The 18,176-nt window shown below is 37.5% G+C and overlaps 1 protein-coding gene across 9 annotated transcripts in view; it reads left to right on the top strand.

Moving 5' to 3' along the window:
- Dcc (DCC netrin 1 receptor) overlaps positions 1-18,176 on the top strand; it is a 1,103,888-nt gene that overhangs the window by 803,687 nt on the left and 282,025 nt on the right. For all 9 annotated transcript variants that reach the window (XM_008772087.4, XM_063277120.1, XM_063277119.1 and 6 more), the window contains 3 exons: positions 9,271-9,419; positions 10,471-10,609; positions 16,623-16,672. In XM_008772087.4, coding sequence (XP_008770309.2) covers positions 9,271-9,419; positions 10,471-10,609; positions 16,623-16,672 — 338 coding nt within the window. The remainder of the gene's footprint in view (positions 1-9,270; positions 9,420-10,470; positions 10,610-16,622; positions 16,673-18,176) is intronic.

Below are 18,176 nucleotides of genomic sequence, written 5' to 3'. Positions count from 1 at the left end.
CTATTCATGTTTTTCTAACAGTCGTGGAATTAGGAAGATGAAAACACATTTTTTCCCTAATCCTGTGGCAAAGTAAGAGAAGACAGGAAATGAGTGAGGAACTCTTTTTGAGAGCATTGGCACTAGCTACTGGATTATTTTAATGCTTTTGTGTGTGTGTGTGTGTGTGTGTGTGTGTGTGTGTGTGTGTGTGTGTGTGTAATTTCCTATAAACTTCATATGATAATGCAACTGTGATATAATTTATGATCACAGCATGTGTGTGTCTTGTCCCCATGATTGTTAAATAGCAGAAAGGATCTTACTTTGGATTTAGGACTCAGGTGTTTGTTCCTGACACTCTCTCAGCTACCCTAGACTCAATGAGCACTCATCACTACTTTATTTGAAATGACTGAAGTTCTTCACAGCTTCTCAGAAAATTCCTTTCAGAATTCAATTTTTGTGAGCCAACTTTTGTCACAGCTGATTTCAAAAAAAAGGTAATATTCAAGTTTTGTTGGAATTGAACTCACGATCCTCTTGCCTTGGCTATCCAAGGGCTATCATCCTTGATTAAAACTGAACCTCTAGACAAACATTTTGAGAAGAACATGGGTGCATTTTGAGCTTTCCTTGTGATACCACATTTTTTCCTCTAAACTTGATAGAATTAAATTGTAGTCACTAATTGTGTGTTATAACACAAAGTAGCAACTTAATTACAGTACCATACATTGTGAAAAAGTGACTCGTGTCCTTGTAAAGAGCTTCTCTTAACGTTTAGTTCCAATTAGAACTTCTTGTACTAGGTTTTATTTCTTTTCCATTTTCTTTTTATTTCATCTTTTTTTACAGTCCCGACTTTACCCGCTCCCACTCCACTCTCTGACTGGTCCACATCCCATACCTCCTCCCCACCCTGACACTCCCCTCGGCCTCCATGACGGATGTCCTCACCCCCCACCACCACCCAACCAGACCTTCCCACTCTCTGGGGCCTCCAGTCTCTTGAGAGTTAGGTGCATCTTCTCTGACTGAGTCCAGACCCCGGGCAGTCCTCTGCTGTGTATGTGTCAGGGGCCTCATCTCAACTGTGAATGTTCAGCCTCTAAGAGATCTCAGGAGTCCAGGTTTATTGAGATTGCTGGTCTTCTAATAGGTTTGCCCTCCTCTTCAGCTTCCTTCAACTTTACCGTAATTCAACACAGTTGTCAGCAGCTTCTGCTCATTGGTTGGGTGTAAGTATCTGCATCTGACTCTTTCAGCTGCTTGTTGGGTCTTTCGGAGGGCAGTCATAATAGGCCCCATTTTAGGAATACACCATAGCATCAGTAATAGTGTCAGACCTTGGGGCCTCTCCTTGAGCTGGATCCCAATTTGGGCCTGTCACTGCACCTCCTTTTCCCCAGGCTCTTCTCCAATTTTGTCCCTGCAGTTCTTTCAGACAGGAACAATTCTGGATCAGAGATTTGGTCTGTGGGATGGCAACCCCATCTCTCCACTTGAAGCCCTGTCTTTCTACTGAGGTGCACTGTACAAGTTCCCTCTCCCCACTGTATGGCATTTCATCTAAGGTCCTTCCCTTCGAGTCCTGAGAGTCTCTCACGTCCCAGGTCTCTGGTACATTCTAGAGGGTCCCTCACCTCCTACCTCCCAAGGTTGCCTGTTCCCTTTTATTTTCTGCTGGCCCTCAGGGCTTCAGTCCTGTTCCCCCCCTCACCCAAGTTTTACCTGAAGTCGCCATCATCTGAAGTGTTCATCTAGAGCTATGGTAGCTGTCCACCTTACCAGACTTTCCTAAAAGGCAACCAGAATGAATTACTCATCAGATTAATTTTTATTAATGTCTCCTGATTCATCAAATTCTTCTCTCTTCCTTAAAACCAATTCTTCCAGCAATGAAAATCTTAAATGTTTTTCAATAGCAGTTTTCACCAAAGGCACTGCACTCTCCCCTCTGATACCTTAAAATTAATCGTTAGATTGATTCCTAGAATTACTATATGTTTAGACATCTACTCTTACTAAGTACTATAAGAACCCACGATAAATTTCTAAGCAGTTTTACCTGCTTACAGTATTTTAATGTTTTCTTAGAATATATCTGCCTCGGAATATTTCACAGTGCTGAAGACAGGACAAAAGAGTAGCATTAAACTTCAAAGCCAGCTGTTCCTTGAATGTAAACATTCCGATTGCAGTGGGAAATAAGTTAGACCCAGCTTCTCTGGGGGTGTAAACACCTTCACAGCCCTGCTGATAATCAGATTTTTGTAAATGGGAGAGTTTTTCCTGGACTCCACTTTGAACAAGAGCTTCAGCTTTATGTTAGAATTCAATGTGTTAGTTACTCTGCTATGTTCGCTTTACTATGGAGTGAATGGGTGGTTCTCGAAGCTATGCCTGTGCTAAAGCTTCTACAGATTGATCGAACTCCCACAACCATGTTCACTATGATCAGGATAATACAATCAGTCAGCACAATCAAGTTTATAACCTAAAGCTGCCATCGACATACACGAATTGCATGAGTTTGAAACTTAGTTGTACTTCTCGATTTTTAATGCTGTATTTACATTTTCTGGATCATAAAAGCAGTTATAAATCCCTGGTTTAAATGGGCTACAATCTTGGAGCCTGGATAGATGCCTCAGTGGTTAAGAGTCCCGCCTGCTCTTCCAGTGAATCTGGGTCTAATACCTTCGACCACAAGGCAACACACAATCTTCTCTGACTCCACTCTCAATGGATCCAACATTCTCTTTTGTTTGCTTGGGATCTGTGCATGCACATAGTTCACAGGCATGCAGACAAAGCATTGATACAGAAAGTAATTAAATAGCAGTTACTGAATAAAAATAATATTCGATAATTCCAACAAAGAGGCAAAAATATTCGCCACACTTTTCATTTTTTTGGCAATGTTTTAAAACTGAAATGTAATATGCTGAAGTTTATATGCTGTTTGCAGAAATGTTACTAATAGTTGCTGTAGTGAAAATTTTGAGCTATCTTACTAACAGAATATTATCATTTTGTTACACCCTTTAATCGATGTAATTATTAAACTACTTAACCTTAGTGTGACTCATTAGGACTGTTCATAGAATATGAACATCACACATATAATCACACTGAGGTATAATCACACATACCTGTATATTCCTAAGTAATACATAAGTTCTATGTTACACAGTTCCCACATTGTGCATATTCTTATGTAGCTGTATCTGTACACTATTTATGCACAGTTAAATACATGTAATGCATGTACACAGTATCATGCATTAGTAGAAAAGTACCTATTAAAACTTGTTGCGGTAAATAAAAAAAGGCAGCATGACAGGTTCCCTTGCATACTCAGGCGGTTGCTCTCTCACTAGTTCAGGCTCCGTGGGGCCATAGGAACTAACGCTAATTTATCTCAGTAGCTCCACACTGTCCCCAAGTACTCTCAGACCCAGGTGGTGTGCGAGCCGTTCTAGCATGGCACGTTGCCACGCTGCTTTACTTTCACTCACAGTTCCCTTGGCGGGTTGTTACCATGTCAGGCACACACATCCCAAATCTGAGGCGTGTTTGGTGCATCTGCACCCTCTCTTGAACTAGATTAAATCTCCACATGAAAGAACACACCACGTAATAACCTCTGATCCAATAGATAAGATATAATTGGCCTACCTAGACGGCACAAGAATCCTGTACACATCCGTCTCTTATAAATATTCATAGCAACCTGTAACTATGCACCGAGAAGAATCTTAACATCTGCGGCCATGTTCATCTCCCAGCTCCTTCTCTCCTGCCTCTCCCTCTCCTTCTAAAGCCTCTGGTCCCGCCTCCCTTCCTTCTCGTCCAATGACTGGCCTCATTGTATTTTGTCTGCCTTCACCTGCAAAATGACGTCAACCTACAAAAACCTAGAAGCGAAATGAAGAGAAAATAATTGTTTTCTCCAAGAGAAACCTTTAACACTCCTGTGGCTTCTTACTACAAATCTACCTGTGTATTTTTTTTAATTCCACCTTGCCAAATTACCATCATATCACCTAAATATGTCTCATTCAGTCAAGATTCATTACAATGATAATTATGTTGCTAGTAGATTTTCTGATGTTGCCTTCCGTACGTAGAGAATAGAAACAGATTTCATAGAAATATTACTAAAGCTGTTAACTACAGGATTAAAAATTCAAGAGGCAATCAAAGCGTGCACTTTATTATCAATAATTGTGAGTAGTTTCAGAAATGAGTTACATGTGAAATGTTCTTTTAGCAAATCATTGGCAGTAGAAATTTCTCCTAAAAGGAAGAGAACTTTGTGTGTAAAACCCATTCAGATCACTAGAGAAGATTTCTTAGATTGCTCGTTATCCTTAACACTCACCCCAAATCACTTTTAAATTATTAAGCAGATAAAGAGAGTCATCTTGAGATTTCGGTCCTGACTTGAGGGTATATGACTTATGAATCATTATTTGAATGACAACACATACAATGCCTTTTTAATTTTTTTTTCAGAATGAGGCATTTCTTTGGTTCTTCAAGAGTAATAGCTGTTAAATTGACAATTTAGGAACATTAGAACTCATTGTACTTTACAGTCTTTTAAAAGAAAAAACTTTAAATATTCAGATGTTCGGCTACACATCCGCTGACACTAACATTTGTCTTCATTTCAGATTTCCAGCTGAGAACCATCAGTGTAATGGCTGAAAGACATTAGCTCAGCCAGTGTTCTCTGGGCCGAGGCATTCCTTTATCTTCCTTAACCGTTTCCTTGAAACCTTTAGATTCATTTTCTTGTTTAGGGCAGATTTTTGAAATCCCAAGAATTTAGACTACACAGACTGAATAAAAAATAATTTAGGCTTTTGAGATTTAGGAAAGCACATTATATATAGCCAGATGCTTTAAATGATATGACAAAGAAAAGGAAAGGATGCCATAGCTACTTGTGCATATGTTATATGACTTCTTGTTCAAGAGAATAACATTTAAAACACTGTTGGGTATGACCCAGTGAACCGAATGCCTTTAAAATGCTTATCCTTGAAAGAGTGAAAAGGAGCTACTATAAAAACAAACCAACGTTTTAATTTACTGGTTTTTGAGTAAAAGTTGAAGATGGGTCTAAAGGAATGGCTCAGCTATTGAGAGAACCACTGTTCTTAAGGAGGACACGGGTTCAATACCCGGTACCTACATGGCAGTTCACAAGCTGTAACCGCAGTTCCGGGAGCTTGAGAATTCTCTTTGGAGGTTTCAGGGCAGCAAGAACGAATGTGGTCCACAAACATACATGAAAGCAGACACTCAGAAAATAAACAGTAATGATGATGACAAGTAAGCGAAGGTTGAGGATGTCTCTAAGGTGAAACGATTTTCCTAACACAATTCCCAATCAGTAATTGTGATTTGAGAGAGTGAATCACTGATTTTGTTCTAGAACGAAAGTAGCCTGAGATATTTTAACACATTAGTCATTGCCATTCAGACTCACGAACCCAGATGACAGTAACTATGGACTCACACCTTCAAATATTCATTTACTGTTTTGGTAAGATGAAAACAGAAAGTCAATAAATTATTTAATAACAATTTCAGGTAAGAGATGAATTAGGTAAGAGTGCCAGACTCCCTGATGGTCATCCTGCTACCTATAATCATTTCGTTGTAGTTCATTAACCCATGGCTCCATCTCTCTCTCCTTTTTTCTTTCTTTTTTATTGGTCACTTTATTTATTTACACTTCAAATGTTATCCCTCTTCCCAGTTTCCCCTCCACAAGCCCCTATTCCCTTCTTCCTCCCCTGTGTCTATGAGAGTGCTCCCGCACCTGTCCACCCACTCCTGTCTCAGTGACCTAGTGTTCCCCTACCCTGAGTCACCAAGCCTCCACAGGACCAAGGGGCTCCCCTCCCAGTGGCTCCAGATAAGGCAATCCTCTGCTATATACCCAGCTGGAGCCAGGGGTAACCCCTGTGTACACTTTGGTTGGTGCATAAGTCACTGGGAGCATTGGGGTATCTCTCCTACCTCTTCCTCTCTTTCTCACCCCCCACTTGCTTTTCCCTCCCCTCCTGTCCTCAGTACGATTGTATTGCATGTGATTGATTTTGGTTAAATAATTGACTAATATGTCACTTGAAGGTTAATATACATAAAAGTTTTATGAGTAAATGCTTATCTTATAATACATATGACCATATATAATCACAGATTTCTGTTCCAGTGTAAACAGTGACATCTAATATATTTCATTGACTGCACTGTGACTATTTAACTTGTCCTTAGACACAGGTGTTGCATTGAATTTCTACCATAATCAAATATTAAATTTTTAAAATGGAGTTGGTTAGACTGACATTGATTGATGAGTTACTAGCATAGATTATGCCCCTGTCCTAAAGTCATTGCATTATTGGAAGAAATAGGTAGCTTGAACTGAGACGGAAAGAAATTAGATGCGGCTTGCCACAAATTATTGTCCAAGGGGATCAGTATTAAACACATCTTGGAAATGATGAGCAGTTGAACCCATTAAGTTTCTTGACTGACACACTAAAATGTAACGATATGGAAGGCTGGAACTGTTGTTAACTATTGATTTCACATCTAAGACTCACTTTTGAATATTTGTTTGTATTCCTTTTAGTTTTTCTCTTCTTTGCAGCTCATATGCACATATCATGTATGTGATACCACATTAACTATATTTTAACATATTTTCTAGAAAGTACCTGAATACAAGCATTATTGTTTTGAATTCATTCTTACATATGTATAAATATACACCTGCAACTCACACATGAAAAACATATTACCCATATATGTAATTAGGACCAAAATTCAAAACGAAAATACTACAAACTCTTACAATTGAATTTGTGACACTGCTATGAAAATTAAATACTTAAAACTCAACTGAATCCCTAGGGACGCCATGAAAGGAGAAGGAGCACCTTTAATCTTATTCAGAGTATGAAATTTTGATAAGAACTATGCTTAATTGGTTTTAATTTTTCTATGTAAATATATTCAGGTGTTTAAGGCTGTGGTGTCTTAATACATGAGAGTATCTATAATATTCTTTCCATGTTATAAAACCTTAAGCTATATTTTAAGGTACAGTAAGATATAAGATAATGACTTAGCATTGAGACTTCATCCTAGCAAAGAAAATGTTCTCCCTGGTCAGGCAGCCAGTGACGCACTTGAAACATACACTCTGAATGGTCCTTGGTATCTGTTATATATGCTTGGAATTCTCCTAAAAGTCCATGCCCATGCCTCCTTCCCTGAATAGTGTCCAATGGCCATTAGCAATGTAGACAAGTACAACCAATGAATAAATGATGAGCATTGGCACCACCCATGTCAACTAGGTCCATATTAGGGTAGTAACGGTCTGATGTTCTGTAATCAACAGCATTTAATAAACATAAATACCCATTACAAAGCACATGGACTCACATGGACACATACATATTCCAACCTTATGCTCATCATGATTCTAAAGACATCAGCGATCACTTGTATTAAATAATCACTTGTATTGTCTAATCAATAAGGAGTACATGACATAATATGCTTTAGGTTACTCAGTAACAACAGGGTTGGTAATTTCTCCAGTGGTTTTATCCATGTGAAACAACATTCTCGAACAATTCCTGTGTAGCAAGCTTTGTGCATAAACTCTTGACACCATGGCGGGTTCCATTATTAGCTAATCTAGATGGTGCTTTAACTGTTTTCACTGGGAATGTTATGATACCAAGTAGCAACAGCCAAGATCAGCTGCAGGGGACACATTTCATTCTCAGGGCTTACAAGTGGGAGCTGCACATACCCCTACAGTGTATTTCTTTACAATGCCTGCTGGAAACGGCTATGAATTTAACATCTCTTATTCTCTGGTTCCCAAGCCTCAAGATTGTTTGACTTTCTACAAAGTTGATGCTGGTTTTTTCATGAGGGATATGTGGGTGTGCACCGTGTCTCTCTCTAGTACAGCCTCGGCTCTGACGGGAAGACTTCCCGTCAGATTCTCATGGGCTTCATTCAGGACAGAGGAGTGATGCATAACTTCTCATGCCACAGTTTTAATCCCAGGATGGGTGTAGCACCCATTCTTAACACTTTCTTCTCTGCAAAGTTTCCCCCTAGTGCCTAAAGAGTCAGGTGAAAGCAAGTTCATAAAAACAAACAAACCAAAAACAGTAAACAACAACAGCAACACCCTGCTCACTAGTAAGTAGAATGAATTTGGATTCTATCTTACCACCTCATTGTGAGACAAGTGAGGAGTAACTGAAATCAGTTCTTCTATTCCAGTAGCTTCATGTCAGTCTCCCAGGTCCCTAGATTTATTTTACCTTGGGAAACCAAGACGGGGAACCTTAAAATCTGTCTCAAATTTTTAAATATTACATATTCCTCCCATGATTTGTCTTAACCAAATCATGAGTTAATTGCAGTTTGTCTCTTGTCTTTTGCTTTCTTCATTTGAGGAATAACAGCATAACTCAAGAAGGAACATTCTTCACATATTTCCATTTATTCTAAATATTAGATACAAAACCAGATTGAAATATTAGCTTTTACTGACAGAGAAATCTAAAAATCTGTGACTCTTCAAATACAACTAAACAGAATGGTTTTGATTCTAGATAATGGTTCTGTGCTATCTAATTTCATTAGGAAACAAATGACTTATCCTTGATTAAGAATGGTTATGAGAGAATATATAGAAAGGTTAAACTGAAAATAAAATCCTTTATAAAAAAGTTAACAGGAACCAGAATCTGCTACATGATAAATCGCTGACCGAAAGACCACGAGATGAATTATGCATAGGTGCGTTGCTCATTTGATTAAACGAAATCATAATATTAAAGTTATAAGAATTGTAATTTCTTCTTCTTTCAGCAGCTATTAACAATAAAGGTGGGAAAGCCTACTAGCAGAGTGAAAACCTTTCTCGATTAAAAGTTTAGATTGAGAAACTTAACTTCTCTCTGTCATCATCCTAGTCACTTTTACTCTGGCCAGCCCCCTTAAGATATGAAATTAAATGAGTTATTCAATGTATACACTCTTTCCTTTGAGTCAAAATTGTTTATACAAGTTTCATTTTCTTGTACTTTCACATTTTAGGCTAACATTGTTATTTCTTGTTACCCTACAAATAGCGCAGACTATTTTTTTCTCCCTTGAACTGTACAGATTAAATATGTGTTTTAAGAAAGCAAGTATCTTATTTACATCAATTTCTTTTATCCACAGTGCAAGTTCCAGGGCCAGTAGAAAACCTGCACGCTGTATCTGCCTCTCCTACCTCAATTCTTATTACATGGGAACCCCCTGCCTATGCAAATGGTCCGGTTCAAGGTTACAGATTGTTTTGCACTGAGGTGTCTACAGGAAAAGAACAGGTGGGTAAGAAATGAGCCTGACATCTATCTCCAGGGTGACTATAGAGCCAAAGACATAGGATGCTTGCCAGATCCCGATACAGTTCATTATGTAGCATGATTATTGAATAGCTCATTCTTTCCAAGTACAATCGTTGTGATTTAGAGAAGAAAAGTTTCAGTCTACACCACATAAAACTAGTGGCAAATTGTCTGAGAGTTTCAGTATCTGTAGATTTATTTCTTCAAACAGAGAACAATCTATGATTTCTTGACAAATTATTTAATTTTGGGCACTTCTTTTTTTTTTTCTTTCAAAAATCCATTTATTTGTCTTATTCATTTTATATCTGGTCATAGCCTATTTTCCTCCTTTTTTGCTTAGTCCCACACTTACAAATCCCTCCTCCACACCCCCCCCTTCTGTTCAGAGAAAGAGGAGCCCAGCTTGTATACCATCCACCCTGGGATATCTGGTGCAAGTAGGACTAGGCATATCCTCTTCCTCTGAGTCCCAACCATGCAATCCCAGTAGGGCAAAGGGATGCAATGGCAGGGAACAGAGAGCAAGATAGCTAACACTCTACTTGATAGTGGACCCACAGGAACACCAATCTGCACATTTGCTACAAATGGGTATACGACCTATGTCCAGCCACTGCATGCTTCCTGGTTGGTGGCCCAGTCACTGTGATCTTCCATGGTCCCAGGTTTTTTGACTCTGTAGGTCTTCTTGTAGTGTCTGTGACCCAATTTTGGGCACTTCTATTAGCAAGGTTCTGAGGTGAGTAGAATAACCCAGACTACTCAGTGCTCTGGGTGGTTTTAACAAATTGAAACTTAATGACTATAAAAATCGCACGATGATGTTTTCACATGGATCTGCAGAGTAGTTTGGACTTTAGTGGGGGAGTGTCTGGCTCAAGGATGGTTTTACAGCAATTCATTAAAGGGCTAGAGTGTGCGTCTATAAACGAGTGTCTAACATTCAATTCGCTGACTGCCCAGAATGGCTGCCATTTCTGCTTTAATGTGCTTCCTTAATAACGATTCTGGCATTTTATATCTCCAGAATATAGAGGTTGATGGACTATCTTATAAACTGGAAGGCCTGAAAAAATTCACGGAATATACTCTTCGATTCCTTGCTTATAATCGTTATGGTCCGGGAGTGTCTACCGATGACATAACAGTCGTTACACTTTCAGATGGTAAGTGACTGACGAAGGGTGACGCTTAACTCACGTGTCTGTTGAAAAAAAAGAAAAAAACGTGTGCATATGTTATTGATTCTGTGGTAAGGATTTTTTTTTGGACTAATATGCTTTGCAATGTTTTACGATAAGTAAAAGACATAGGCAATTTATTCACAGTCCTGTCCTCCAATTTAGATTTTCGATTCAGTTGCCTATACTCAGTCAGAATGGATTAAAGGACAATCCCCAAACTATGTCTACTGTGTAAGAGTTCAAATTATTCCTGTACATGTGTTTGCTCATTTCTATTAGTGTGTGGAATAATATAGATGATATGTTTCTCTCACTTATCATTTTTAAAATGCACAGATGATTAAAAGTATAAATGATGGACTATACAGCTTAATTAGTAAATATACCCGAAGGATTTTTGTTAAGTAAACATGCACTTAAAATATTAGAAGTGAGCTTGAAAGTGTACACCTTTCTTTCCTCTTGCCTAACAAATGAAGATTAGACATATTTTTCAAGTGAAGTAAAAGGAGGAAGAAATCGTAATGAAGATAATGGATTTAACTGGATGGTGTCAGGGGAAGCCAGTTACCAAATGAATAAATGATAATGAAAGCCTGGGAAATTTAATAAATGTTACAGGCAAGTATATGGTTTAGAATAGCACTATGGAGATTCAGGCAGGTGCATGGCAGAGACATCCTCATGAATACTAAAAGGACCAAAAGCCAGCTCGAGGCAGCATGGTTTCCCTGTTAGTATGTTTAGTTTTATAAATTATTGATATTTTGATTAAAACTGCCTTCAATTTCTGATTCTTGACCTAACAGTCTTTAATCTGGGAAAGTATTGAGGGGGATACCTCACAGAATATCAATGGCAAGAAGAAAGACAAGCATGTTTTTAAGGTTATTCCAAAGAGAATACAGGATAAGGCTCATTTGCAATCTCACTTAAAAGGGTATTTTAATGTTAGGCCACTTCAGTATTAATTTTAATGCAATTCTTCTTTCCAACCATCTGATTCTGTTATTCAAGACAGAACAGAATATGCAGTGACTGAATAAATTACTTTATAGCTTATAATTATAAAAATAAAAGAAAAACAAATGAAAATGAGTATTTTACATAATTTATGTAGATTTCATTCACACTCTGAACTGTAATACTGCAGTCTTATTCTCCACTTTGATTTTAAATGTCATAAGTGAGAAAGATAGATTGTTAGTCATTAGTCCAAGAATTATCTTCTGGAAATGCTGCAATGCGCAGAAAATTGTCTGTCATTGATAAAGAAACTCTATGACTATCACCTCAAGTCAAAGTAGTGGTTGGGATTACTAAATTCTCTTTATTAGATGCATTTGATAAGAAAAATGAGGGATCGTCGGGTGCTCCTGTGTGGCACCCTGACCTCATCTGTAACACCATCTTTATCATCAACTCAGAGCCTTTAAACGTTCAATAAAACATGTGCTATTGGCTCCCACCTGGACAGTACCAAGTTCCCCTCTGTCTACTTCATCTCATGCTTGCTCTTCTCCACCATCCTCTGTTACCCACGCTAAGGTCCTGCACCACACTGAGATGAACTGACTTACATTAAAGGATCTCCTATTTTCACTCCTCTGTTGCACAGCACTGGTCTCCGTCGATTTTTGGTGTCATAAATAAAAATCAAATAGGCTAACCTATGCCCACACTAAAAGAATGAATGGCATATGTATCAGTGTTATGTGGACCAGTACATAGTTCTGTTTTCTATTCTGTTAAACTTGTAAGATAACCTTTTGCCTATTTATGTGTTTCCATCAACTTGTGAAATTTGCAGCAGTAATTAGACAGGTTCGTCCAAATCTCGGCAAAGGATTTATATAAAAGTGAACTGTAGGATTTTCCATTTGAGGACTACTAATTTAACATGTAAACATATATATGTATATGTATGTATTCCTCCTTAAAACACAGGTGTAAATATATGAATAATCCTTGAAGGAAACCACTACTCAGAATTTATACTGGCACAGAGAAAAATGTTTATGACAAAATTAAAAGTGAGAAATCTATTGTATGAACTCAATATTCTAATGATTTTCTAGGTCTGCTAACTTACTTGTAAATACCTTTATCCAGATACCTGCCATTTATAATTTAGCTCTACTACGATATTTTCTTCTGGATTGAGGCATACTGTAGATCAAGATCCAAGAGCAGAAAAAAATTCAGGGGCAAAGTAAGCATCGGTCTATGCTCCTTCTTGTTATAACTAATGCTTATGGCTTCTAGTGTAAGCCATCATCCACTTCTCCTGAGATTTCTCTAACGTTTACTTTCTGACGAAATTCAAAACTATGCTAAAACAAATCATCTGAAACAGGGGTGCATGTATATGCCTGTAATTCCAGTACTTGGAAGATGGGGACTTGGAAATAGTAAGTTTGTGTCATCCTAGACACTCAGGGATAGCATCAAATGACCAAACGCCAAAAATTAATACAGCCAATCAACCAACTAACAACAAAAACAAAAAAAATGGCAGCATTTTGTGATAAGTGCCTCGGATTAGCATGTTTGTAAAGGAGATCCATTGCACACCATGAGTCAATTTGGTCAATGAATATATGAACATGGCAGCATGTCTATCTCAGAAACAAATTCAAATGTCCCACTTATTGAGAAAGTGTGGAATGTGACCTATCGTCACCTTAGAATGTGTACAGCAGTAGGCTCCACCACACCGAGAAAAACCTCTGACGTCTTCTCATCAGCTTAATGACATACTGTCAGGGCTGCCTTTACGTCCTGAAGATCAACATTTCCTCCCTCCGTACAACTATGAAAGATAAAAATAGGCATGGGAGTGTGTGTTGTGCGCACGTCCATTCACTGTCTAATCCTATCCATTATCGATTGCTAACTACAGTACTGAAGATGAATTCTCTACTTGCCCTGTAACAAGAACAACCAATATGCTGTCTCTGGAAAGAGAGTGTTCTATTGTAGAGAATTAGCAAAATAAACCAACACTGTGAAAGTAAAGATTTTTGAGAGTTACATTTTATCAATTATCAACATTTAATACAAGTAATGTTGATGCCTCTAACATTGTTGTTTCCACACATATTGATCTCCTTGCTTTGGCTTTTATGTACTACAAAGTGGAAGTTAATGACTTTTTAAAAAAAAAGTAGTGGCATTTGAACATATCACATAACTTGCAGGCACAGACCCCGACCTAATAAAGAAATCTAGCACACTTTGTCCTTCTTCCAAAATTCAATCATTAGCACTTGCTAAAGATTCAAATCATAATTGAGAGGATTACCAAAGTTTGCTTTTAAAAGAAAATGTGTTTCCAGACATTTGTGAAATTATGTGAGATAAAGCAAGGGTATGTTCTGTTTCAACAAGGATAAAAATTGAAATTGCTTGTGGGCCATAAATAAGTTAGTTATGTTCCAACACTGACTGTTAACTTTAAAAGTCAACATTATTAACATTGAAGGAAGTTAAGACACGCAAAAGGCACCCAACAGAAACTCTAGGTGTACAGGCCTAACCAAGCATACCTTACTCTCCCTTGGTCTGAAACCAGTCAAATTAAGACACCGTTTCTTTAAAGTTAACAAAGTCTAATTAAAATGACTTAACAATGACATTTACATGGTTTCGATGATGACAATAAATTAATTGCTTTAACAATGTTTCTAATATTCTGAAAAGGATTTTGGCATGCTCTATATAGAATTCATATTGGAGTGAGTATGAAATTTAAAATTATGCTTACCGATAAGTGAATGCAGTTTTAAACCTTCGCATGTGTCTTCAGGGCAAACTTTAACAAGGACCAGAGAACCTTTGAATGGTGAAATTATATTTAAGGCGTATTAGTATAAAATGAGAAACATTTTTTCCCAAAGTTTGGGAAGTGAGTTGGCAGTATGAGAAGAGGCAAAGCAGGGGAAGGCTGGCCTGTCCCACTCCGCTGTGGTGGGGCAGGGCTCAGCTGGGTAAATGTTAAATTGTTACCAGAAAGTAAAAGGAGAATGAATAATCTACAGAACGGATCAGAGAAGGGTCAAACAATAGGGAACTCCAACTTCCCCTGGCATGATGTACTATATGCCCATAGAAGGAGAGCATTTCTAAGCTTCTCTCTAAGTGACAGCTCCGAGATGAGAGTAAGTGTGAGATGTGGTCAAAAATAAGTAGGGAAGCAAGATCTCAGCAGGTCATGGAATATGTTGGCCACGTGAAATGATTTATTATTTTTGGGAGGATTTTCTTTTGATTTTTAAAATTGACTGGTAAGTACTTAATAGACAATTTTACCCAAGTATCATTTCAATGTGTATGTAACAAATTTATTTATATTAAAAATGTGGAAACATAAAAAATAAAATAACTTTTATTACTACCTCATACCATCTCTGCCAATTAATTTCTATTTCAACCGATGCTTCATGGATTTGCACATAAACCTAACAGTACCCTTCATATTGATGATTAAAATTAGAATTTAGAAAACATTTGGACATGTGAACACTGTAGTCCATAATTCATTAAAAGTCATAATATTAACTAAAACAGCTGAGGTGTTCCCTAACTTATAGAATAATATTAAAGAATAATTGGTGGTTTAATTAACACATGACTCTGAATTTTTATCACAGAATACATTGGCTGCAATCTTTACGAAACTCTAATAGGTTTAAACCAAAGACAAATAAATTATTTCAATTTCCCTCATGTTCATAAAATTCCAGGAACCAATCCTTAAGTAGGTCTTCATTTCTCTTCTAGTCACTGATTCCATGAACATTAATTGATTGTCAATTTGAAGAATACAGAAATTAGTTGAGAATGTAACATGCCCTGATGGTGAATAATTTTTAAACAAAAATCAGTATAGGATATGCCTAAGTTCAAGTCTAAGTACTAGTACCCTATTAAAAAGTCAAAACCAATGAAACAAACAAAAGCAAAAGAACTGCAGACACCACCCAATTGACAGGAAAAGAAGAGGAAGCAGAATGGTGAGGGAGTCCTTAAAATGCATGAGTAGCCCAGTCCTATCACATCCACAAATGTGTCACAAGTAAAAATGAGAACAATTCATTTAAGAAAAATGGACACTATGAAGTCATTGGATACTGTCCCTGGTGCTATGGTGACCAAGGAGTTTTATTTATTTACAATGCAACTCTGAGAACCAGAGTGTTTCTGGTTACATAACAGTTACCCGATCAATGGTTGTCTTCATAATGCTCACATGGCTGGAGACACACTCTTTAAATTTAGTAAATATTCAGTACAGCTACCAAAAGGGAGCTGCATTGAGTCTCTTTTGGCATATATGTTTAACAATTTTTAAATGTAAGAAAAATAGTAGGAAACAGAAAATCCCCAAAGAAAAATAAACCGGTCTTTGGTTAAGAGAATCTGTGGGCCAAAGACTATTGAAGAACCTGCTTGCTTCTCCATCGTACGAGTTTAATTATAAGCAGCTAAACCAACAAAATGCTGTTTCCTGTTTGCTCTCTAGGGGGTAAAAATGATAGCATTATAGGAACTGAGCAACACAGGTGTCTATCACGGTGCTCTATCCCACCATAAAATAATACAGATCCTGAAAAAAAAAATCACAGTATGATAATCCTTGGATGCCACTAGAAAATCTCCCCTGTGTTTGCATAGATCCTACTAGGGGGTTTATCACAGAACTGGAATTAGATAGCATTATTTGCTATTACACCTGGTGCTCTTTTGTAAAATAGTTTTGGGGACTCAATAGATAGATAGTGTACTGACCTGGCCAATGAGACAAAACAATAAGTAAGTGTTTATTTCTCTTCTCTCTAAGAATATTGAAAAGGGCTGCCTGCTCGCATTAACATACTGAATTCTCATTATAAAATCTGAAAAAAATAGATATACCTTCTCTTTGCATCAGTGGGCTGGAATTTCTGTTGCAAGTGTCGGCAGTAACCATCACACCTTATTTGATTCCTTTCAGTGCCAAGTGCTCCACCTCAGAACGTCTCTCTGGAAGTGGTTAATTCAAGGGTAAGTCAGCCAATGGTGATCGCTTTATTACCTATTGTAAAATACTTTGCTTAGCATATGGTCAAGGAAGCAGAGGACATTGGCCTGAGTAAAGGTAGGTTGTGGAGCAGTGCATTTTCTTTGAACAGAGTTACGTACATAGGAGTAAAGAATTTTTTTTCGGGAAATGTGTATGATTGTACAGGTGTTAAAAGTGTTTGACGGTCTTTCTAACATAAAGAGAGCTTGTGTCACTTATTTATATCTCCAAATAGAGACAAAAGTATAGTATTCAATTGCAGTATTCTAATTCAGAAAAAAGTTAAAGCAATCTTCAGTTCAGAAATCTTTTTATTCAATTTAATCTTTTAATTTAAAATGTATACAATACATTCTGATTGCTGTTTTCCCTCCCACAACTTCCCCCATATCCTTCGCACCTCACCTCAACAAACATCCTACAGCACGCATTTCTTTCTTTCTTTCTTTCTTTCTTTCTTTCTTTCTTTCTTTCTTTCTTTCTCTCCTTCTTTCTTTCTTTCTTTCTTTCTTTCTCTCTCTCTCTCTCTCTTTCTCTCTCTCTGTCAAACAGGCAAATAAAAACTCAAATTGTAGTTAAATGAATAAATAAAATAGTAGGAAAGGACAAAACATACAGAGAGAGAAGCACACACACACACACACACACACACAAGCATACAAACAAAACCTGTAAAACACAATATTGAAAACTATGAAATCCAAGCAAAAGAACAGTGAGTAGAGAAAAAAAAAAGATATCCAACAAAAATATGAGACAACAAATCTACAAAAACATAAGTGAGCTGTGTTTTGGTTTTGTAACATGAGACGTATCCTTAAATATTATTTCTATACCCAGTAAGAATCCTGTGGAGGAAATATTTTTTTCTTGACAAGCAGTTGTCTATCAGAGACAGCTTTGTATTTAGAATCAAGAGATTATGTTCAGGATTTGGACCTATGCAGACTCTGTGCATGATGTCCCAATCCAGTCTCTGTGAGTTCATTTGTGTGTCGTCAGTCCTCTTGTGTCTGAAACATACTGTCTCCTACAAGCTCTCTACCTCATTCTGAATAGCTCTTTGAAACTTGAGGGGAGGAATTTGATGGATACATTCCATTTACAACTGAGTGTCCCAAGGTCTTTCGGTCTCTGCACATTGTCTAGTTGTCCCTGTATTATTTCCTGTCTCCTCAAGGAGAACACATCTCTGATAATGACTGAGCGAGTAACTGATCTCTATGTATAACAGAACGTCCTTAGGAGACATTTTATTACTGTCTTCCTTTATTATGACAACAGTGTTTGAGTTTCTTCTATGCCCATGATGTATCTAGTCTTAGTTTCTTGGACAGCTGAGTAATGAGTGTCAAAGACGGGTTTCATATCAGAGAGTGGGCCTTAACTCCAATCATAAAATGGTTGGTTGTTTCACAACATTTGTGTCATTATTGCAGTAGGGTTTCATTAAAGCAGCTCACAATTTTAGATAAAAGGGCTTGG

The sequence above is a fragment of the Rattus norvegicus genome, chromosome 18 (genome assembly GCF_036323735.1).
Source record: "Rattus norvegicus strain BN/NHsdMcwi chromosome 18, GRCr8, whole genome shotgun sequence".
NCBI classification, from domain to species: Eukaryota; Metazoa; Chordata; class Mammalia; order Rodentia; family Muridae; genus Rattus; species Rattus norvegicus.
The sequence above is the reverse complement of the archived record's forward strand: the minus strand, read 5'-3'. Positions and strand labels throughout refer to the sequence as shown.